This window comes from Chiloscyllium punctatum, chromosome 17 (assembly GCF_047496795.1).
Source record: "Chiloscyllium punctatum isolate Juve2018m chromosome 17, sChiPun1.3, whole genome shotgun sequence".
Lineage (NCBI taxonomy): Eukaryota > Metazoa > Chordata > Chondrichthyes > Orectolobiformes > Hemiscylliidae > Chiloscyllium > Chiloscyllium punctatum.
The window spans coordinates 17,996,460-18,021,570 of NC_092755.1; the positions used below are offsets into that span (position 1 = coordinate 17,996,460).

Consider the following 25,111-nt stretch of genomic DNA (forward strand, 5'->3'; position numbering starts at 1 on the left):
ATGGCAGGTATTTCAGCAGATATTGTGTACACGGCATTCTCCCATAAATCAGCAATGACACAAACATTTATTTTTGATGGTGTTTGAAGCCAAAGAAAATTGAAAAATATGGTGGGACAAGTTCCTTTCATTTCTTTGAATTGGTATCAAGGGACACTGTCTGTGGACCTGGGGTGGCAGGAGGATCTTAAACAGCAGAATGTGAGGGAACAGAACCACCATTGGAAATCCAGATAGACTGGAACCTTTATCACTGGAGGGTGAGAGTTCGGGGGGGCGACCTCATATAAGTTTATCAAGCCATGAGTGGAAAGGTGAATGGCTCTAATTGACATGATTCATACTGGAAATGTACGAAGCTTTCGTTTCAAAAATATCACATATCAATAAACTCCACCTGATAATCTGGCTAGTGATGTGGAAATTAATGGTCTAATTAATGGTGCCAGACGATGCCTGGGACAACACCTAAAGTCAGCAATATACATTAACAATGTGAAAGGCACAAACTGTACTTTTACCCAGATCAGCCAGTTTCATCTGCAGTCAGACACAACTTAAAATTCAGACCATTGCACAGAAGATAGACGAGCGCTCACAACAGTGGAAATGATTTTGTTTGATAAAAGAATCCATCGTAGACTTCCTCAGAGCAAATCATGTTAACAAACTAGTTCTTTTTTTTGTGTGTGGGGTAGTGCACGAAATGTTACTTTAATCCGATTGATGTGAACCATTTGCATTTAAGAAGTTATTTGAAAACGTCTATCACAGTAGATACACGAGTAAATTTTACAAATCATTGATCAAAGGGGACAATCTTATTTTGGACTCGAGGAAGATCCATAGTGATATTTTGTAAGTGTTTGGAGCTGGGATTGTTTTCAATTTTTGACTAAGACATTGGTGAATTTTCCCTATGGTGTGGGATTTCAACAATAGGGAACATGTTTTTACAATGAGAGGAGAAAAATTTTAAAAAACATATCAGAGACAACTTTTTACAATGAGAATGGTTTTTGTGTGGGATAATCTTACAACCTTTAGAAGACATTTGGATAAGTAAATGAATATCAAATGTTTGGAAGGATATGGTCCAAGTACACACAGGTGGGATTAGTTTAGTTTGGGATTATGACTGGCATGGACTGGTTGGACCGAAGGGTCTGGAACCATGCTGTATCACAACATGACTCTGACTATTTATCAATTTTTCTCAATATTAAACAGTGCTGTAGTGATCCTCGAATGAACTGTTGATGTTAAGGTTGTGTCTGAGACTCTGTGAATATTTCTTTCAACGAGAGGAGTGACTAGTTCTCCAAGTTACATAACTGAAAAATAAACTTTCCTCCAGCATTGTTGCTGAGTCGATTTGTTTCTGAGGAGGCAGTGGTTATGGTTTGCAGTTTGCTTTCCACCAACTGGTCAACAGTGAGACAAAAAACTTTGATCCACTGCAGAAACTCCACCTGTTTCCAGTAAATGAAACTGGAAACTCAAGGACCCCTTCGGCAGTCAGTTTAATTGCTGCCAACTATTGTATCTGGCTGATTAAAGGGAAAATGAATCAACTAAAGTAAAATCCTACCAAACAAACGATATTTTCCCATTTACTTACAATGGATACGTTTCACTTGGCATTTCTTCTTTAAAAAGGAAAGTCACTGAATACAGTATTCACTGTATGACTGTCAGAAAACAGGACATTGAATGCAGTGACGTTCTGGTTAGTTCAGCCTGTTTATTGAGTATCTTTAAAGCTCCTGAATATGAAGTTAATGGATCCAAAATCCCACATTGCAGTAACATTTGTTATCATCTCAAAGTAAATTAGCAAACTTGAATTGGTTCAAACTCACATCACTTGTTACACCATTCTCGGATTCATGCATCTCATTAAAACTGAGTGTAACAGCGAATTTTTACTGATTTTTATGAGTTATCTGCCCCTGTCAGAGCTATCAGTGAGCAGAGACATGTACTGTTTATAACCTCCATCCGTGGTAATGATTATTGTAATACTCTCTAATTTAACCAAACATTCCTGATGTACCCAGACTGTTAGATATGGACGTATGGACTGTCCTGTTCTAGTTCATTAGATGCTCTTTCAAAAGTTTACCTAGGTGTTATGTATCACTGCCAACTCATTTTTTTGTTTCTCAGGCACACAGCTTTCCTTTACTATGCATTTTAGGGTCGGAGCAATTTGAAAAAAAAGATGCAGGGAGAGACATTCTGCAATGTAAGGAGGTGCTTTTAACCTCCGAGTCCAAACTGTTTAGTGACACACACTCACATTCTGAACATAATCACTTTAGACATGCTCCATATTAGGTTGCCTAAACTGAATATAGAAACGCAGATTAGAAATGGCATGTTATTTTGTAAAGTGAGAGCGACTTTGACAGCAAAAATAAAGTCACTAATTTTGTTGGTTAATAATATTATTGAAGTTCTTTTTAGCTTTATCTGCTTGTGGTGGAATGTAGAATTAAAGGGAGTTAACTTCTAATTGAATATTCTAAATATAATCACTTTGGACAAGCTCTAAGTTCAGTTGTCTAAATTGAATTTTGAAATGTTTAGTATGAATTACATGTTATTTTGTAGTGGGACAGAGACTGGCAGTGTCCTGGGAAAACAAGCTCAATTGTTTTACTAGCTGGTAATATGTTTGAACTTTGATTTTAGTTTTATCTGCTTGTGAATTAATGTAGAAATAAAGGGAGCTAACATCCGAATGAATTTGTTTTTTTTAAACAAAATACTTGCAACTATCATGTGAAACAGACCTGAAGCTACTCAATTTTACTTCCACCATTTAAATAAAAACACTCCCAAAGAAGCTATTCAGCAAAATAAATATCCCAAGATGTGTATATGTCCATGTTTCAGCGTAACCTCGTAAATACATGATCCCATGTGTTCGGGCTGTACAAGCTGAGACCAGGATCCAGTCTGAGCCTCCAGCAGGAAACCAACAGGCGGAAGCTGTGATCCTGCCCCTTTCCGATGGCCATATAAATCCTGGGCACTAGACCGTAATTCAACACTCCTGGGTCGGCTCTGTTTAGAACGATCTTGACAGAACCGCTTCCCACAAGTTATCAGAATGATTGTGTCGACAATTTTTCTCAGTTTATTCCTTACTTTCTTATCATGTGAGTGTTTTTTGTTGAAGTCTGTCTTTGTCACTGTCTCAATGTTAGTCTACCGCAGGAATGTAAAAGACTCAGCCATCATTTCATCAGCATTAATGCTCAGGTTTATTTGTTTTCTTTTTTAAAGGTGTCCAGTCGGAGATTGTTTTGACCCAGCCAGAGGCAGAGACTGGCCGTCCCGGAGGCAGCCTGAAACTGACCTGTAAAACCAGCGGCTTCGATCTTAGCAGCAGCTCCATGAGCTGGGTCCGACAGGTTCCCGGACAGGGTCTGGAGTGGCTGCTGTGGTACTATAGTTCATCCAGCAGTAACTATGCACCAGCGATTAAGAATCGATTTACTGCGTCCAAAGACAATTCAAACAACATTTTCGCGTTGGACATGGGGAACCTGAAGATCGAAGACACCGCCATCTATTACTGTGCAAGATACCACAGCGAGAGGAACCAGGGCTGGACCCGTTCAAAAACAGCTCGAGGGAACATTTTGTCAATTCCATCATAAACTGACGGTCAGTACGAGTTTTAAATGTAATTATACCAACTGCGATCTGAAGCAGACCTCAGGCTGCCTCTTACAAAACTATCAAAGAGGAAATGTACCATTTAAATTAGCAAACTGGTGACACAATGGGACAATGTTTTGGGCATGTCGTATGTACTGCTAACACTTCCATCAATTAAATGCTCGGACAAAATGTTAGTTTTAATATATCTGACAGCTCAGGAAATCACTGCTAATTGTTATGTCAACTATGGCATTAATTCAAAACATGATCAGTACGAAATGGCTCTTTCAAATGAAAATTGAGACCTAGAGTAAAGAACAGAGAATGAGTGTACTGGTCTCCATCATTGTGATACTACAGTGGGTCACAGTGTTGTGCACAGCGACATCCTCATACAATAACCACTGACAAGTGATTATCTCAAATTGGTGATTTCTACCATGGCAGGAGCGAGAAATAATGTGAGATGCAATTTAAACACAATCCAGTCGTGCTAGTTTGTACAAATGTATAATTTTTTTCTACCTTCTTCGTGTTGATTGTCAAGTTAAATGCAGACCAAACCTGGAAAAGTATTCCAAGTTTTCAAAATACAATGAAGAGTAAAAGCAGAAATAATGCACCAAATCATTCTTAGAGAAGTCTGAATCACTGCTTTCCAGGAAGTGAAGAAATTATCTGCATTTTACAGTTTACAGTCTGTCATAGTATTTGACACAACATGTCTCACAGTGATATAACTGGAGTGACACTGCAATTATGATCAATACAAAAACCTATTCAGCCTCCATTGTTTGAAACTAGTCAGTGATTACTTCTTCAAATCGTCTTAACTTGCAGTGCAGTATTAATTCTGTGGGGTTTAATGCCAGTATCACTATTTAATTTGTAAAAGTGTTGGGTAATTATCGATACACCATTTGGGGATTTTGAGAATCAGCTCATGTGTTACTCTGTGAAGTATAAAACAGTATTAAAATTTATCAAGAATGATCAGAATTCACTAGCGCAATTATGTGATGAAGATTTATTGTGACTTTATTTTTGCCTGTGGTTCTGAAAATTTAAAATGATGGTAAATTTTTGATTTGTTTTATGCAGAGCTAGTTATTGTGTGACCCAGTCCAGAGAATGTAACACTGTGACTATCTTGATTACTGGGGCCAAGGGACCATGGTGACAGTGACTTCAGGTAAGAACTATGAACTTTCTTCGTAACTTTTTAAAAACTTTCTATTCATGTGACTAATTTCTGAATTAAATGAAACTCAGATTCTGTGCTGAGTTTGGTTTGGTTCGGATTGATTTTTGTTCAGACTGATTATAGACTTCAGTTAAGGCTCAGCAAATAGCTAAAATGGTGATGATGGTGTCAGTTGCTCCGTGTATCTCTTTTTTTTTGATCAGATGGGCATTCTGTGTGGTTGGGTTACTTGAAGCACTATTGTCTCTTAAACAGTCAGCTATAAATAATGTTTAATGTCAGTGACACACTGACTGAGTTTTATTGTCAACAACAAACGCTAAGAATTCAAAGATGTTTGAGACATTACCAAACATGATTAAAATATGCTAAAATATCATTATTCATTTCTTGAATATATGTTCTTACCATGATTATATTTTCTCATTTATTTTGTTGATGACAAGCAGGTTAGAAACTGTCATAAAATGTTCTTGCGGTGCTATATTGCAATTTGTTGATTAGATTCTGAGTTGTTTTACTTGATTCTGTTGAATTGAGTTGATTGGATTTTGGCTTTGTTTTTACTTGGTTTTGTTGAAGTGTGTTGATTGGTATTTGAAATTGTTTTATTTGATTCTGTTGAAGTGAATTGGTTGGATTCTGATTATGTTTCATTCAAATCTGTTGTTTTGAGTTGATTGGATTCTGATTTTATTTTCCTTGATTCTGTTGAATTGAGTTGATTGAATTCTTATTCAATTTGTGGAATTGATCAGCGTTTTCATGCTTTCTGTAATTGGTGTTTTCTTTCTGGTGAGGAGATTGTCTCTCTGGATTACTGTTCATTACCAATATTTGTGAAGTTCTATTGTTTTTCATGAATCATTTCTGCATTTGTTCAACTTATATGACACATTTTTCTCTGCTTGATTGAAAACATTACATCCATTTGTAACCGTCTGAAAACCAACTTAAGGCAGAAACCCAGAAGTGTGAGAAATGAAAAAAATAAGTTTTTAATGCATTGAATTTTTTAAAAAAGAACTCAGTTCTAATTGGAAGCTAACTGAATTTTGTTTTGAGTAGCCTCATTCAAAATAAAATTTGGGACTAAAATCTGAAACTGCAGAATTGAACAGATTATGTAATTGAAACTAACTTAAAATTATAATGCGATAATATTTGTCCATTCAGTAATTTTGTTTTGACCATGAAGTGATTAATCAATATATGCCTTCAACCGCTCTACTGTGTGCTGCACAGGATTGTCATGATCAAGAAGGGTGTGCAGGTTGGAAATAAATTGAACTGTTGCCAGAAATGTTACAGCTTTAAGTGTTAAGTCCCCTCACAAACAAGGTTGCTGTTATGACTTGTTATTTCTATTCAATTTAATCATTAGTTTGCTTGATTCTGAGCAGCTTTGTTAGACTTCAGTTTGTTTTTTTGTGTGAGGTTACATCATGTTCTTGGTTCTGTTGAAAATGTTTGCAGAGCCAGTTCTGCTGCAAACACACCATGTTGTGATCTGGTGATCGTTCATCTGTTGAGGAAGGACTGTGCTTGGGTAACATTAAATGTGTTATATTTGGGAAACCGTTTCTGGTTTCAACATTGTTTTTGCAATGTTAACACGGTTGGTGACAGTGAACCGCTCCAGGTTCCTCATTCAATGCAATCAGCATGCGAGTTGAAATTTCATAAAGCCTATTATTAAGTGAAAGGCAAATCGCAAAGGTTTTAGAAATGAAGGGAAAACAGATACCTACAGGCGCCATTTTTACTTAAAAGTAATAATTAAGGATTAATCTAATCCATGCTTTCCAATCCAAATTCAGAACTCCACTATCTAGTTCAATCACAAGGTCTGTCTTTAAACAGTTTACAAGTCATAGAGAAATATAAATAGCATTTCAAAAATCTAATGTTCTAATAGTTCTTGCTCTTGAGCAAAAATGCCATGACAGTGTTATAATTGATCAAGAAACACCTTTCAATTCCGCTGTACACTACATACATATTATTCTGACTGGAAAAGATCATTGGCAAAGATCATTTGGAAATTCTGCACAATTCTATGAAGAACAGATCAGTTTCACTGCTTTGATCAGTTTCATACGTAACTTGAGTTAATTCATTGTTATGTCCCTGATTTAAACTGGATTTGCAGAATAAAAATAAAACATTAACTGAATTATTTAATCTGCACAGTGCTTTATGTGTTCCCAATCTGTGCATTTTAATTAAATAGTTACATTTTACAAAAAAATATCAACTGAAGAGTCATTCTTTCGGAAACAACTGCTATAGTGAATTATGTGACCAAGGACAAATTTTGGATTAATTAAAATAATTCACCCATGAACTCGCAGGGCAGCATGGTGGCTCAGTGGTTGGCACTGCTGCCTCACAGCGTCAGGATCCCAAATTCGATTCCACCCTCTGGTGACTGCCTGTGTAGAGTTTGCACATTCTCCCTGTGTCTGCGTGGGTTTCCTTCGGGCGCTCTGGTTTCCTACCACAGTCCAAAAGATGCGCAGGTCAGGTGATTTGTGCAATTTAGCACAGCCATAGTGTTCAGGGATGACTAGGTTAGAGTGCATTAGTCAGGGGTAAATATAAATTAGGGGGAATGGATCTGGTTGGGCTACTTACTGTTCAGAGGGTCAGTGTGGAATTGTTGGGCCAAATGGCCTGTTTCCATACTGTAGGAACTCTACTCTTAAAACCATGGGAGTACTTGCTGCAAACACAGAGAATTCATTTTACATCGATGTGTTCAGACGTATGCAGAGTTCACAAATTTGCAGAAGACATGAACTAGAGGATAACGGAGCACATTGTTTATTCAGACACTGAAAATAGAGTAATATTTATTTTAATTAATATACTTGACTGATTTATTGCAATGTAGCGATCCAAAGGAATCTGCTCACATTTGTTAAGTGTTACAATCGTTTAGATTAGATTTCCTGCAGTATGTCCACACCGAGTCACCGAGTTGGGGTCCACACCCCAACAAGTCCACACCGACCGTCTGAAGAGTAACCCACCCAGACCCATTCCCCTACCCTATATTTACCCCTGACTAATGCACCTAACACTATGGACAATATAGCATGACCAGTTCACCTGACCTGCACATCTTTGGATTGTGGGAGGAAACCCAGACAGACACAGGGGAGATTGTGTAAACTCCACATCGGCAGTCACCCAAGGCTGGAACCGAGCCTGGGTACCTGGATCTGTGAGGCAGCAGTGCCCACATTTACTTAGACATCTGTTAAAGCGGGCAACTCCAGACAGAAGCATGTTTTCAATTCATACCTTTTTAAACATTTTCGTTCATTAAAAGCAGTAAACAAGAAAATGACCTTGCCCTGATTCCTTCAACAGAAATGCTTTCCACACTGAAATGCAGTATTGACTTTATGCAGTGCATGCAAAATCTCCCCAGTTCAAGGAAAGTTTTGGGCGGCACGGTGGCACAGTGGTTAGCACTGCTGCCTCGCAGCGCCGGAGACCCGGGTTCAATTCCCGCCTCAGGCGACTGACTGTGTGGAGTTTGCACATTCTCCCCGTGTCTGTGTGGGTTTCCTCCGGGTGCTCCGGTTTCCTCCCACAGTCCAAAGATGGGCAGGTCAGGTGAATTGGCCATGCTAAATTGCCCGTAGTGTTAGGTAAGGGGTAGATGTAGATGTAGGGGTATGGGTGGGTTACGCTTCGGCGGGGCGTTGTGGACTTGTTGGGCCGAAGGGCCTGTTTCCACACTGTAAGTAATCTAATCTGAAAAAAAATGTAAAAATAATTTAGAGAATAATCCATTGCCTCCGGATCTGTGCTTTAATTGGCGATATTTCCCACCTCAATCATTTTATTAAATACAATGACTTATTAAGTTTATTAACTCAGTGGTTATTTATGTTCATTGTGAACACATTCTCGTTCACATTAATCCACTGGTTAGTTCCTCTGATGAATGTTCAAGTACAGTGAATATATTTGACGTGAGGAGTTGAGCAATGTATCCTCTAGGATTAAGTCTGTTGTACAGTTTGTTTCAGTGCTATCTCTGACTAACTTGTCAACGGTCCTGACCATTTGTAAATTGTCCAATTCGGATCCCTGAATCTCAGACAGTTCAATTTCATCTCGCGCTTCAAAACCATTTTTATCAGCCAGAAATACAATATTCGATTAGGTACCTCAGAATTGAGAGCCCTGACTAAGTTGTTCCAATCAGAACGAACGTTTCAGGAACAAAAGGCAGATAGCAAGAGTTTTGAAATTGGTTGTTGGCAACAAGAGATATTTGATTGAGCGAGGCAGATGGAAATATGCTGTATACTTTCTTTGTGCCTCAGTTATGCAGGACATGTTTCGTGGCACAATGTAGAATCAGAATTTTTGCATCTTATTATTTGAAAACCTGTTATCAGCTTTTAATGTCACTGGCAACGGTCATATTACACTTCAAAACATTTTAATCTTTTTCAGACTAAGTAGACCAGCTGGTGCAGCAACATTCACAGGAGAAAGAGGAAGGGGGTTCGAGGTTGGAATCCAGTGACAGTGAATTGATGGCAATATAATTCCTAGTTTTATTCCTCTGTAGTTCCCATAGAGTTTGAACAATTTGGAGCTGCTATCAAAGTATTCTTGGATAAATGTTGAAATGTTACTTTCATTGTACAAACATTCTGGAACAATTCCTGGTTGTTGGAAGGTGTTAATAACTAACATGGTTTATGTACTGTCAAACAGGTGGGCTGTGTTCTCTGTGATAGTGTCGAGCTCATTGTGTTCAGGTCTGTTGTGATGTTGTAGTAGTGTTCCTGATTCTGTGCCAGGTGGCCTGTGTTCACTTACAACCTGTTAGAGAGGTATGTAACACCATCTCTTATCAGGTTACTTCAGTGCAAGAAAGCAGATTGAGATGTTTGGGTGTTTGTTGGAATTCCACTCACAGAGGCCAGTGAAATCTATTCGATCGCTGTCCTGACTTGTGTCTCTTAGATATTAAACAGAATTTTGGCAGTTAGCAGCTTTTTCCAGATCAATATTTGTTCACAAGCCTTTGGGCATCGCTAGATGGTGTTAATGGAGTAAGTGCTCAAAGAAATCCCAGCTTTTGACTTGCTGTTCTAACAATATAATTTATAACTAATCCAGATTGAATCATTTTTGAAGCACATTTGATGAGATGATCCTTCGGCTGTTTTTACTTTATATTAAACCAGTGCTGTAGCTGAATTTGATTGTTCAGTACGGTGGGAGTTCCGCTGAATCCAATACTTGCAGCAGATGGAGATAGCTTTTCAGATGGTCTTCAGTTGCTATCTCCGACCATCCAGTCCCTCTGCTAAGAATCCTTTCTCCAGCAGGAGTCAAGCCAACGTAATCGCTGTTTATCTCAACAGGTGTGAGCTCTTGTGTCAAAAACATGAAAACAATTTGGTGAAGAGGGGGTCTCTGGGTGCGAAAGGTTAACCTTGCCTTCTCTCCACAGGAGCTGCTAGACCTCCTGAGTTTCTTCAGAAATTTCTGTCTTTTATTTTGGTTTTCTAGCATTTAAAGTTTGTTGTTTCATTGAAAAAAGTTCTGTTCGATTAAACACGTTCTTCAGAGAAAAGATGCATTTGAACAAATTGCGAATGTTCAGAGATATGAAAGATCAGAGAATCATTGAATTTGAGCACCCTGATCTCGAGCTGGAGTTTCACAAGAAACTATTATGAAGTAACAACCCATTCCAGAGTGCAGTGGCTGCTGTAATTGGGTGGAAGTTATTTTGATCACTCAAATAGAGAATGTCAATGATCTCGTTCCAAATACTCAACAGAATTCTTTTTAAAGCATGTGTGAAACAATTAATTTGTTGAAATATTTTAATAAAAAGTGTTCACCGCCAGTGCTAGTTTAATGAATGACACAATGATAGGAAGGTCGGAGCAAGAGGAGGGCACTCAGCCCCTCGAGCTGTTCCACCACTTACTTAGATCATGGAGCATCTGTGAGCTAAATCCGCAGGTCTCCCTTTGGCTAAAACTCTTTAACACCTTTGATTAACAAGCAAAAACTATCCCAGATTTACTGATTCAGTAAACAAAGTACTGTGAAACAATGAGGCTGGAATTAATTGCTCATGAAAGTAAACTTTAAATCTCTGACTATTTCCAATTGAAACATCCCAATCATCATATTTCATTCAGTTAACACTATACTTCCCTGGAATAAAGAAATATACTGTGTGATTGCCTTGCTAAAAATGAGGGATGCTTGATTCCTATTATATGATTAAGAAATAGCTCTGTTCCTTTAGTGAAAACACAGTCAAATCACACAAAAGGAAACCATGTCATCTTGTGTAGACACACAAGTGCCTCAAATTATTTACAATTCTTCCAGTGGTTGTTTGAATCTCTAGACCGGTGTGGAAGTGTCAGACTTTTTATATTGCCTTGAGAAACCAGTTGTCATCAGTCTATTTGAATTGCTGAAGTTGGTGTGGTATTAGCACATTCACAGCGCTGTTAGGAAGTGAGTCCCATGGCTGTGATTGAGGAAGAGGAAACGGGCAGGGAAATAGTTGAGAGTCAAGTTGAAGTCTGATTTGGAGGAAAGCTTTCAGGAGAAGCATTTACATACATGTGCGCCCTTATCCTCAAGGGTCACAATTTTGGAACATGCTGCCGAAGGGACATGACAGCATGCAAAATGGAAGCTGAGGAAGGCACCTTGGCCCCTCTAGAAGGCTATTCCATTCATGGGATCATCATTAATCTTGCTGCTCACCAATCTTCCCAACACTCGATAACATTGAACCTGATTGTTTACTATTCAGCAAAAGAATGGTGAACCTTTGGAATTCTCCACCACAGAAATTGATTGAGGATAAAACATTAAATGATTTCAATAAGGAGATAGATTCCTTCAATCTTTAAAAAAGTGCTACAGATATGTGGGAGAAAGGGAAACAGGCTACAATATTGGTTGAAAGCCATGAAAACATTGAATGGGACATGGTTTGTAGGTTTGTAAGTTTGCATGTAATGCCAACATTGGTGGTATAATTGGCAGTGAAAGTTATCTAAACGTACAATGAGATCTTGATCAGCTGGGCCAATGGGCTGAGGAGTGGCAGATGGAGTTTAATTTAAATGAATACGACATGTTGCTTTTTGAGAAGATAAATCAGGTCACAACTTACAGGGTTAATGGTAGGGCATTGGATAGTGATGTTTAAACACAGGGCCTTGAGGGTCCAGACTCATAGAGTCTTACAGGGTTAATGGTAGGGCACTGGATAGTGATGTTTAAACACAGGGCCTTGAGGGTCCAGACTCATAGAGTCTTACAGGGTTAATGGTAGGGCACTGGATAGTGATGTTTAAACACAGGGCCTTGAGGGTCCAGACTCATAGAGTCTTACAGGGTTAATGGTAGGGCACTGGATAGTGATGTTTAAACACAGGGCCCTGAGGGTCCAGACTCATAGAGTCTTACAGGGTTAATGGTAGGGCATTGGACAGTGATGTTGAACACTGAGGAACCTGAGGGTTCAGACTCATAGATTCTTGAAAGCGTTGTCTCAAGTACCTAGTGTGTTGAAGGTGTTTTGCATATGTACCTTCATTGGTCAGGGCACTGAGTGCAGGAGTTAGGGCTTCGTGTTGTAACTGTCCAAAACATTGGAATGAACTGCCAGAGGAAGTGGTAAATGCAGAGATAGGTCCAACATTTAGAAGACATTTGAACAGCTAAAGGAACAGGATATGTCTGGATGGATATGGGTCAAAGGCAGGCAAGTGGAATTAGTTTAATTTGGGAACTCTGGTCAGCATGGATGAGCTGGACCAAAGGAACTGTTTCTGTGCTGTACGACTTTATGACTCTCTGACTTTATGTTGGAGCAGGCTCAAAGTTGGAAGGTGGTGAGCAAGTGAGGGGCTAGATTGGGCATGTGGGAGAGTTTGGGCTGGTAGGCTGTGAGGTGTTGGCTGGCTGCTGGGTAAGCTTGCATGCACTCTGTCAGGCAAAGTGGCATCAAGGTAAATGGTAATGGTCACAGGATAATTTGTTCGAATTGTGCTTGGTAGGTGAGGGGTACTTTGAGCTGAAATGCAGGAGGTCTGTCTTTGCCAGACAGGTTTATAGAGAGGTGGGAAGGATGCCAGGCTGGTTAGTGTAGAGGTGGGCAGAGTGCCAGGATGTTTCAGGGTGGAAGGTCACTGTAATGAAGTGACAGGTGGACGTGTTGTCAAAATGCAAAGCTCGGAGTCTGGCAAAATGGTAGGGTGTAAAGCACAGATGCGAAAGGAGCGAGGATGCAATGTGCACAGGTTGATTTGGGTAAGATGAGAGGTCAGTGATCAAGGGCTGAGGTCATGTCTTGGGTAGTGGGCTTTTGTCAGAGGTTGTGAAAATGATGGTGCCAGGTCCAGTCAGGGCCAGATTCACCATGGGCCAGGTGCAGGGCGGCAGGAGTGTAAATGAGTGAAAGGAATTGAGATCATATGTCCTTCTGGAATATAGAATATTGAACATTACAGTGCAGTACAGGCCCTTCAGCCCTCAATGTTGCGCTGACCTGTGGAACTAATCTGAAGCCTATCTGTCCTATACTATTCCATTTTCATCCATATATTTATCCAATGACCTTTAAATGCCCTTAAAGTTGGCGAGTGTACTATTATTGCAGGCAGTGCGCTCCATGCCCCTACTCCTCTCTGAGTAAAGAAACAACCTCTGACATCTATCATCTATGTCCTCTCCTGCTAGCCATCACTATTCAAGGAAAAAGACTTTCACTGTCCACCCTCTGTTTATCTTTTATATCTCAATTAAGTCACCTCTCAACCTTCTTCTCTCAAACAAAAACAGTCTCAAGACCCTCATCCTTTCCTCATTAAACCTTCCGTCCATACCAGACAACATCCTGGTAAACCTCCTCTGATCTCTTCCAAAGCTTCCACATTCTCTCTATAATGTGGTGACCAGAACAGTACACAATACTCCCAAGTGCTGCCACACCAGAGTTTTGTACAGCTGCAGCCTAACCTCGTGATTCTGAAACTCAGTCCCTCTATTGATGAAAGCCAACATAAAGTATGCCTTCTAAATAACTCTTATCAAACTGGCTGGCAACTTTTAGGGATCTATGTACATAGACACCGAGATCTCTCTTCTCAGCTACACTACCAATATGGATTGCCTTGGATGTGTTTTGTGTGATAGGGGTTGTGTGTTCCGGGCATGAATGGGTAGGGTTTGTCAATGTGAGTGGAAATTTAGGTCTAGACAGAGTAAGTGCAGTGGTTAGTCTGAAAGATGAGGTTTGGTGGTGAACTGTGTGTCAATTTGATAGTTATTAAAGTTAAACATTACCAGTTCATTTCTCAAATCATATTTACGTAAATACTCAGCTGTAACACTCCAAAGTCTCTGAACCTTAACGGTCCTCCATTTTTCAGAGGCCTCCAGAATTCAGATAATTGTAAATTAGATGTTTCAACTTCCAGACAATTGGCAGGAGTTCAGCCGTGACAGCCCTCCTCCCCGTCCCAGTGCTCAGCTCCTGCCTGTGCTGCTGCTGCAGTGACCTTCCTCCCAGAGAGAACATTCTGCCTTGCATTGATAAGTGAGGAAGGCTCACTGGACCTGATTTCCAGCAAACACGAGGGGACACAACTTTAAAGTGAGGGGAGATAGGTATAAGACAGATGTCAGAGGTAGTTTCTTTACTCATTGAGTAGTAAGGGAATGGAATGCTTTGCCTGCAATGGTAGTAGATTCGCCAAGATTAAGTCATCATTGGACAGGCTTGGATGCTGCCTGAACTGCTGTGCTCTTCCAGCACCACTAATCCAGAATCGGATTTCCAGCATCTGTAGTCATTGTTTTTACCTAGGCATACAGACGTAGGTGGGATGGGCTTCAGATTAGTATGACAGGGTGGCGCAACATCAAGGGCCAAAGGGCCTGTATTGCACTGTAATGTTCTATGTTCTATGATTCACTCTGATTTCTCTCCGGGGGTACTGCCAGCGGTTGGGTATTTCCAGCAGCACGGTACCTCGTGGGACAGCACGCTGGTTCCGTGGTTAGCGCTGCTGCCTCACAGTGCCAGGGACTCGGGGTCCATTCCAGCCTTGGGTGACTGTCTGTGTGGAGTTGGCACTTTCTCCCCATGTCTGTGTGCGTTTCCTCCCACAGTCCAAAGATGTGCAAGCTGGGGGAATTGCAAATGTTGTGTTCAGTGATTGGGAGGTTAGGTGCATGAGTCAGGGTTAACTGTAGCATAATAGGGTAGGGGAATAGGTCTGGATGGGTTACTTTTCAGAGGGTGGGTGTGGACTTGTTGGGCCAAATGGCCTGTTTGCACACACTGTAGAATTTCGATGAATCTGCATTTCCTTGGTTTGTATTTTGTGAAATGTCTTTGCTCTTCACAGCAATCCAGTGAAAGTGTCAGTTGGTGAGATCTTCAAAGTTACTGGGGTGGGATCAGAATGTTCTTCTTCCTAAATTATATGGCAATGGTCAAGGTCGAGGGCATGTTTCTAAAGAAGGAACAAATGATCGTGATCAGTAACTGGTAGGAAACAAAAATAAACTCCCGTTATGCTGTAGACTCAGTGGGAGCAGACTGGCAAACGTTTACAGCTGAGGATACATTTGAGTAACTGATAAGGTCAAATGAACAGAAACTAACTTGCTCAATTGGTCATTCTATTGTAGAGACACCATCTCCCCCCACGCTTTATGGCCTGGTCTCCTCCTGTCAGGAGCACGACACTGGTTCTGCGACCTTTGGTTGTTTGGCGATGGACTATTCCCCTGACGTCACCAAGGTAACCTGGAAGAAAGGTGGGGAGTTAATCACGAATGGATTTAAGACTTACCCATCAGTGAGAAACAAGAAGGGAACCTACACCCTGAGCAGCCAGTTAACCCTGCCTGGGTCAGCGGCAGATTGCCCCAGCAAAATCTACTGTGAGGTTCAACACAGCGGGTCACACAAGAGCAAAGAAATGCCATGTTCAGGTACGTGTTGTGGGAACTGAGATAAACAGAGCATCTGGGATTAATATGAACAAGGCATTATTTATAACCGTTTTCACAGAATCACCTTATACAGCACAGGAAAAAGGCCCTTTGATCCATCCAGTTCACGCCTATCAATAACAGCCACCTAACTATTCCAGTCTCATGTGCCAGCAGCTGATCCATTGCCGTGACTTGCCCTTGCAAGGATGCATCGCAATACTTCATACCTATTATGAGGGGCTCAGTCTCTACATGACTTATAGGTGCTGAGCTCCAGGCTAACACCACCCTCTGTTTGATTTTGTTTTCCCCTGAGATCCACTTGGAAGCTCCTGGCCTTACCTTCACCCTGTGCCCCTGAGGCATTGATCTCTCCATCAAGGGGAAAGGTTTCATCCAGTTGACCCTGTCTATGCCTAAAATAATTCGAGACATCATGATAATCTTCTCCCTAATTCTCCTCTGCTCCCAGGAAAACCCCTGTGTATCTAAACTAGTTTCATAACTGAAACCCTCCAACCCAGGCAAGATCCTGGCAAATCTCATCAATACTGCCTTCAGTGTAATCACATTCCTTTGATAACATGCATACAACGCTTCAGTATGGCCTAACCAGTGTTCTATTAAGTTCCAGTATCATCTCCCTACTCTTCATTGTCAATGTCTCGAGCCCACTGCATTCTTGGTCCCACTCAGTGGCTTCCTGGGAAATGTCCTCCCTGTGATTTTCTTATCTCTCTCTTAAATGTGTCACACTGCTCTGACTCAGATTTACCAATAAGTGTCAGCTTCTCGTCCACTCTGGTCAAGTCATTACCTGATCTTACTAAAATTGTCCTTCCCTTTTTCAGAACTTTGGGCCAATTTCTATTCCTTTACAGTACAATCTGAAATCCAACTGATTTACGATCACTGTCTGCACAGTGCTCCACCATTGAGGTTTTACCCACTGGGTCGACTTCATTCCCTAAAGTTAAGTCCAGATTCACCCCTCTCTTGCAAGGTCTGGATTAAAATTCTCAATATTAAACACATACTTTGTTAAAATATTCTCCTGGGGGCATTTTCAGAATTCTGCTCCCTCTAAATTTTTGACAAAATGAATATCCAAGCCTAAGCTGAGGAAGTTAAAAACCTCTTTTCTCACTCCCCTATTTAATTTACATTTCTCTGAAATTTGCCCATGTATGTTCACTTGCTCTTTTGGACCGATAGTAAGGTCTATCGTGCTCTCCCAGTAGTTATGTTTGCTGTATTTTGGTTTTGAAGTACTGTCCATTTGCCTTTGTTCGAGGAGGTATCCATGGTTTCATTTCTCTTTACAGCCTAAAATACTCTTGTCAGAATTGCGACAGAAGCAACATTCTGCATTGCACACCCCCAGCCCTCATCCTTTTCCATCTTTGCCTGTCTCGCCTGAAGGCACTAAATCCTGGAATATTGAATAGCCCACTCCTGCCTGACTCTCAATATGTCTCCGTGATAGCAACCGCATCATTTCCTCATTTATGCCGGTAATTCGTCTGCCTTGTTCATCAGACTCTGTCATTAAAACGAATACCATCCAACATTGCTATCTCCCTTTTGATGTTACCGGCCTATAGTTTCTATGCCTCCTTGACTCCCTTGCTGTGCCCTATAATTTTAGCCTTTCACATTGTCCTGCTGATCTTTCTGTGTGGATCCCAGCTTCTCCAGCACTCTGCACAATTATGACTCTTGTATCCATTAACCACAAGAAACCTTGATATATGAGAACTGATTGTATTTGTTCTGAAATTCGTCAGATAATTTATGCGATGTGTTTCCTAATGATCTAGGTATTCTCCCACCAACTCTTCTCCTAACCGTGAGCTCCAGTGAAGAAATCACAAGCAGCAAGTTTGCAACCGTCGTCTGTTCAATCATCGATTTCCATCCGAAGTCAATCTCCGTGAGTTGGTTGAAAAATGGCCGACCCTTGGATTCTGGTTTCTTCACGTCTCCCGTGTGTGAGGCAAACGGGAACTTCTCAGTGATGAGTCGGCTAATGGTCCCTTATGGTGAATGGTTCAACAGTGCAGTCTATACCTGCCAGGTCACTCATGGAGAGAACATTCAAAGTAAAAACATCACCGCACTCCAGGGTAAGAGACACACACTGAGAGAGCTACAAATCATTCTAAACTTTGATGTGAATCAAACACGCTCATTTATCAGTCATAGTAAACAGTACGGTACAGCTTCTCGTTTCCCAACATGCCACATATTGCATTTCAGTTTGAATGTTACATTAGCATCGCTCATGACTCAACATTTTGGCAAGTCAGAAAAGCATGTTTCCTCTCTGTTGAAGATAGATATATAGACAGTGAGCTTTGTTAAATAGTTTATTGCCTGACCATGCTGGGAGAGGCATTCAGAGTGCTGAAGCCTTGCCTGGTAGCCGCTTCAAGGATAAGCTTGGGGGTGGAGGGGGGATATTGGAGAGATATCTGATTGAAACATAGAAAATACTGAGAGACTGAGGTCGAGTGAACGTGGAATAGATGTTTTGACTGGTAGGTCAGACTAGGACCCAAGGGCACAATCTCAGGGTCAAAGGGGCACCGTTTGGAACTGAGATGTGAGGAGAAATGTCTTCAGCCAGAGGGTGATGAGGCTGTGGAACTTGTTGCTGCAGAGGGCTGTGGAGGCCAGGCCATTGTGTGTATTCAATCCAGAGATAGATCGGCTCTTGTTTAGAGAAGACAGTAGAATGGCTTTAGCCCGAAACGTCGATTTTCCTGCTCGTCGGATGCTGCCTGACCTGCTGTGCTTTTCCAGCATCATTCTGATCTAAACTCTGGATTGGCCGTACAGCCTTATTCTGATCCTCTATCTTATGATGTTGTGGTCTCAAAAAGATGTGGTTAAAATATGCAGTGACCCTTACTTGAAAATAAATCAAAATGCGTTCAATGCTTCATTCCCTGCTCAGGAATGACCTGTTAGCCTTGGACATTGTACGACATCGATTTTTATCTGGTACTGAGCTCTTTAACTTCATTTATGGGATCAGACCACAGACCAAGTGGGTATCACATCAACTGGGATAAACGTGATCTCAATGAGCTTCTTTAAGATGCTCTCTGTAATTAGTGGATGAGGCAGGAGAATACATTCTGGTAAGAACGGTCCAATAGGGATGAATGAACTAGGAACTCGAGACAGGCTGATTTAGCCTGGTTTGGAGTAGTGATGTTTACACAGTGAGTAGTGGATGTCTATAAAATTAGTGCACATTTCCATCGCGTTTGTAGATTAATTTAAGACGCTTTTGTTTGTTTTTTTCTCCCCTGCTCTATGAAGAAATTAAAAAACGCAGCTTGGTAAATAAAGTGAAAGTGCAGACCAGTTACGAACAAACTGAATGGAGGGAAAGACTTAAGGAGATGGGTGTCCTTCTCGATATCCAATACTGTACTCAATGTCTTGTTTTCCGATCTACTCCAAACACAGCTCACGAGGAACAATGACATAAATTAGAGAATGACATCACACCAATAACGCAAAGTATTTTTGATCACGTTAAATATAATGAACAGAATTTCCATGGCTGTTCACCGCTCCTGTAACACTTTAGAACTCTGCAAAGAGAATTATTATTATTTATTATAATTTGTCTAAAATGTAGGATGTGATTTGGCAGTCAGCATGACCAGCATCATTTGCACCTAAGGGTTATGAACATGGAAATGAACTCATTATATTGAGATTACTCTTGTCACAAGTATCAATAGATGGTGTTAAGTGAGAGACAGACTCTGAAAGAAAGGTAATTCCATGGGTTACATGATGGCATCTTCGATTATTTTTTTTTTTTTCAGGTTTCACTTGTTACAAAGCCAGTGTTCTTTAGGAGTAATTACACAGGGTATGTTATAGGTAATCACAAATGCTTTCACAAATCAAAATACATCAACAACAGTAAGCATCGTTTCAGCAATAGTTGGAGTTGCCATTTTGAAGGTGGTGTCTTCACCCTGTGAAGAAGTAATCTGAAGATTGACTGTTTGTATCATAAAGGGGCATTTTTCATTAACTTTGATTTTTGTTTCATAGAAGATACCGAGTGCCACCCTAACACCGTTAAAATCCTCCCACCGCCAGTAGAACAAGTCTTACTGGAGGCGACGGTGACGTTAACCTGCGTTGTGTCCAATTTTCCTTCTGGAGTCAACGTGACCTGGAAACAAGAAAAGAAGCCTCTGAAAACAGAGATTGCTGACCAGCCTGGACAGAATCCCGACAGCGTGATCAGCAAATTAGACATTTCTACTGAAGCCTGGCTGAGTGGCGTTACTTTTGAATGTGTGGTGTACCATCAGAATCTACCGACTCCGCTGAGAGACTCCATCCACAAGGAGAAAGGTGAGCAGTGAGATTAAAACACAAAGGATCCCATGTGTAATCCAGATCCAGTTACATCAATGGCAGGCTTTGATTGGTAATGAACAAACACCATTGGGAGTATTAATGATGCATCTGAAGGCAGGATAGCTAGGTAGCTGATTAAGAAAAAGATCGACCAAAGGATATTGTATTCTGATTCAGTCAGATAAAGTGGGAAGAAGCCTGGGTTGTGACGTCACCATCAGCAATGACAGTTGGACAGAATGTCCTTGTTGTGGGCTGGAAACATGGAGGCAACTTTCACATTAAACTCGACCTTTTTTACTGGACAGAATGTCTACCATTCTGCTCCTTTAGTAAACGGAAGTGAATAAATCCCAAATTAAACATGGCATATTTTAATATTTAGTGAAATTGTGATATTGGTTCAGCATTTTTTGGTTGATTTATATTTGTCTCAAATATTTTGCAGTGATTAATCCACTGGAGCCATCAGTGTCGGTCCTCCTGCCACCAACAGAAGAAATCTCCGCTCAGAGGTTTCTCTCCCTCACCTGTTTAGTGAGAGGTTTCTCCCCCCGAGAGATCTTCGTCAAGTGGACAAACAATGACAAGCCGGTGAATCCCAGTAACTACAAGAACACTGAGGTGATGGCGGAGAGTGACAACATCTCCTTCTTCATGTACAGCCTGTTATCCATTACAGCGGAGGAGTGGGCCAGCGGTGCTTCTTACTCCTGTGTGGTGGGACATGAAGCGATTCCACTGAAGATCATCAACAGAACAGTCGATAAATCCAGCGGTAAACCAAGTTTTGTAAACATTTCGCTTGCACTGATGGACACTGTTAATTCATGTCAATAAAAATCTCAAAGTTGCATTTAATAATTCAACAGAAGTAATTGAAGTGGTTTTTTTTCCTCCAGTTGTGAGTTAAATACTGAATTAATTGTTTCCCACCCTGACTTCCATTCCATCTGTGTAGTTAAAGTGGATTATTAAAAGGTCTAGGACAAGTGTCTTGTGCAGTTAATGTTCTCTGCTCAGATACACCCTGGGTTAGAGACAGAGTAAAGCTCACTCATTGCAGGATTCCGCCAAATACCTTATCCATCCTAAATCCCTCTGTGACAAAATCTGACAATGTCCATTTTATGTCAAGGGTAGAGCACGAGTTTTGAACTTGGTGTTCTTGATTCCCCCGATTGGACACTCTTACAAAATTCATGTCAGTTTTAAACTGCCACATTGCACCAATTGGAAATGTAAATTTAAGACACGTAAAAATTAAATTTGATTGGAACATACCAATCGTAAATAGTGCAGAACAGTTTGAATGTAACCTTTGTTTCTGGGGAACTGCCAGGGATCTTGCACCAGCGCATGAGTTGACAGAATGTATCTTCACTTTCACACCAAAGAGAATCAACAGATAAGTTGTCGTGAAGCAGAGGGGAGGGGAACGATGAATGGTCTGTCCTCTTGCTCCCTGTGAAGAGTTTTCATGGAAGATGTCCTCTGTAATGTAACCCAGTTACTAACAGGAACAGTCAGCGTCTTGCTTACTGTCCAAAGATTTAACATTTCCATGCAAAATAATACCTTTGAAGCATGTTGGACATGCTTGGCTCTGTTAACAAATGATTAACATTGATTCCCATAATCCCAAACTGGTGTTTGCATCGTCCCGGTTTGTATTCCATAGGTTTGTCTCAGTTTTCTGGAGCACATGGGATCAATTCTGGTATTCGAATACCTGATATCATTTTGTTTCACATACAGAACACAAGTCGACATTTTCTAATAAATATATTCAGAAATGTTATCTCTGGGGCAGTGGGGATTTGAACTCAAGACTTTTCTCTCAGAGACAGAAATTCTATCACTGCAACAGAAGTGTTGCTCATAAAACACTTATCTCTCCATGACAATGGGAAATGTTTCCTACAACACCAAGGTCAGATCTAATTATGGGCAATCCATTAAAATTCGAACAATAAATTAGAATAATAAAAATTGCAGTCTGGTATAAGAACAGATACAGAGAGATGATCACAAATACACTCGTAATGACACATATACGAGCTCTCACCTAAAGACACATATTTATGTGCACACTCAAATGTGCATATAGATAAGATGTCACACATGCATACTCACACAGAGCCACACATGCAAGTGGCACTTGAACACTCTCTAAGCTCATACAAAAACTCACATACACCGAATGAAAATCATTTGCACAAATGAACAGGGGTACTCACACATAACCATGAGAAACATAGACACATGGTAACACACAAATACATTTACATTCATACAGCACAATGCGTACAGACATACACGCATGAACACAGATACAAATTCCAAAAAATGTCCTCCCACTTGTCAACTCACACAGGCACATAAGTGCACAGAGATAAATATTAATATCATAATTTTCCCATTTTCAGAATCACAAACATACAATGACAGAGGCAGCTTAATTCGTTATTTTTAAACCACATTGATCAGCATGGATACAATATCACATGTACACACAAATTCAGAGTCTCACATGCAGACACACAAGTGCATAGATCAACAAATAGAGGGGTGTTTATTAAATAAGGATAATGGGCACAAGCATCAGCAAGCATCCACAAACAGTAACACAAACAAGCTTCTCAGGAGATGGTTTGGGAAAGATTGTCACACAAGCAAACATCATCATATAAAGATAAACATCCATCAAAACATAACATTGCATGCTAACATTTATTAAGCATAAACATGAAAATAACCTAATGTAGGTAGGATCTGAAACAGACACATAACCACACATTTTAGATAGCACTAATGAAAAGTGAACACTCACAAAGAAATTACAAGATAAGCATAGGCAGCAACGAAGTGGCATATTAGCGTGATGATACTTACACAATGTGAAAAGACCAAAATTTAGGTACACAAACACATGAGCACACCAGCAGTAAAGGAACAGGAATATGTTTATTCACGCACAGACTCCAACATGGGCAAGAGTGAAGTAAGAGACTCTCATAACCACATACACAAACATTGAAGGAAAACCAAACACACCAAGCAGTAGATCAAATAAATTAAGGGACACATGTACAAACACTTATTCCTAAATGTACAGATCCTACAAACAAAAATATGAAGCAATGTCCTGACTGTGATGTCACTTATATTCATGATTTGCCAAGCAATTGGTCACCAATACATAAAGATGAGAATCACATTTGAACTTTTATTCAGTGATGGCCACAATTTTCAACTAAAGTGCTGTCACAGCCTATATTTAAAATATAATGATTCAATTAAAATAATCATTAGTTATCAGCATTCCTCAAATAATAATATCCTTAAATAATAGATTGAAAGAAAAATAATTTAAAACGTTCTGACATGGACAATGAAGAAAGAACATGTGCAGTTAGTATTTGTAATTTCTTACTGAGAGTCAATAATGCACTAATAGATACAGATAAGAGTCACATTTGAGAAATACCTGACTGCTTTATGAAGATGAAATGGTCTCTAATTACATGACTTGGATGCAGATAGATCGATCTGGATCAATAAACAATCTAAATGTGTTCTCTCGGCTTTATATTCATAGATTCAATAGATCGCACTTGGATTGAAGACTATGAGGACGATAACAGCAACATCTGGACAACTGCTTCCACGTTCATCACCTTGTTCTTCCTGAGTATTTTCTACAGCGCTGCCGTCACTCTGGTGAAGGTGAGAATAATCACATCTTTCTCACGCCAAGCAGCCCAATATGTTTTGTGAAATCTCTAAGTGTGCCATTGAATAAACATTAAGTCTGAAAGTCCCTGATCATAAATATCTGTGTCATTGCTTTATCTCTCTTTTCCAGGTTAAGTGAATGAATTGTGGACCCCCTTGATTTTCCTGATCTGCTTATCAAGGTCTCTGAATTCCCAATCTACAATCTGTCCTGTTGCTGACTCTAACAGTGAGATTACTTCAGTTTATCAGCGTGTAACTGAGACAATTATTGATGGATTTTCCTTTTTACTTTGATATCTTTGAGATGGTTGTGGTTGGAAGAATTCGTAGCATCCCAGTTGTTTGAAGCCCATTTGTTTTGCTTTTATTAGTTCCTTACTCAGAATGGTTACCTACCCTTTCTGATGGGCCTTAGTACTCCCTTTCTTGTGACTGTTCCTGATGTAACCCTTTCTGATGGGCCTTTGTATTCCCTTTCTTGTGACTGTTACTGATGTAACCCTTTCTGATGGGCCTTAGTACTCCCTTTCTTGTGACTGTTACTGATGTAACCCTTTCTGATGGGCCTTTGTATTCCCTTTCTTGTGACTGTTACTGATGTAACCCTTTCTGATGGGCCTTTGTATTCCCTTTCTTGAGACTGTTCCTGATGTAACCCTTTCTGATGGGCCTTTGTATTCCCTTTCTTGTGACTGTTACTGATGTAACCCTTTCTGATGAGCCTTTGTATTCCCTTTCTTGTGACTGTTACTGATGTAACCCTTTCTGATGGGCCTTTGTTATCCCTTTCTTGTGACTGTTACTGATGTAACCCTTTCTGATGAGCCTTTGTACTCCCTTTCTTGTGACTGTTACTGATGTAACCCTTTCTGATGAGCCTTTGTACTCCCTTTCTTGTGACTGTTACTGATGTAACCCTTTCTGATGGGCCTTTGTATTCCCTTTCTTGTGACTGTTACTGATGTAACCCTTTCTGATGGGCCTTTGTATTCCCTTTCTTGTGACTGTTCCTGATGTAACCCTTTCTGATGGGCCTTTGTATTCCCTTTCTTGTGACTGTTA

General features: G+C 40.3%; 2 gene segments (V, D, J or C); both read left to right on the forward strand.

Moving 5' to 3' along the window:
• On the forward strand, positions 1–3,671 carry LOC140488203 (Ig heavy chain V region-like). The segment is given in 2 exon segments: positions 1–7; positions 3,295–3,671. Coding segments are annotated over 2 exon segments (384 nt in total).
• On the forward strand, positions 3,044–24,535 carry LOC140487748 (Ig heavy chain C region, membrane-bound form-like). The segment is given in 9 exon segments: positions 3,044–3,167; positions 3,295–3,678; positions 4,777–4,867; positions 15,602–15,907; positions 17,731–18,036; positions 19,994–20,302; positions 20,757–21,086; positions 23,910–24,037; positions 24,177–24,535. Coding segments are annotated over 7 exon segments (1,407 nt in total).
• Positions 24,536–25,111: the final 576 nt, after the last annotated feature.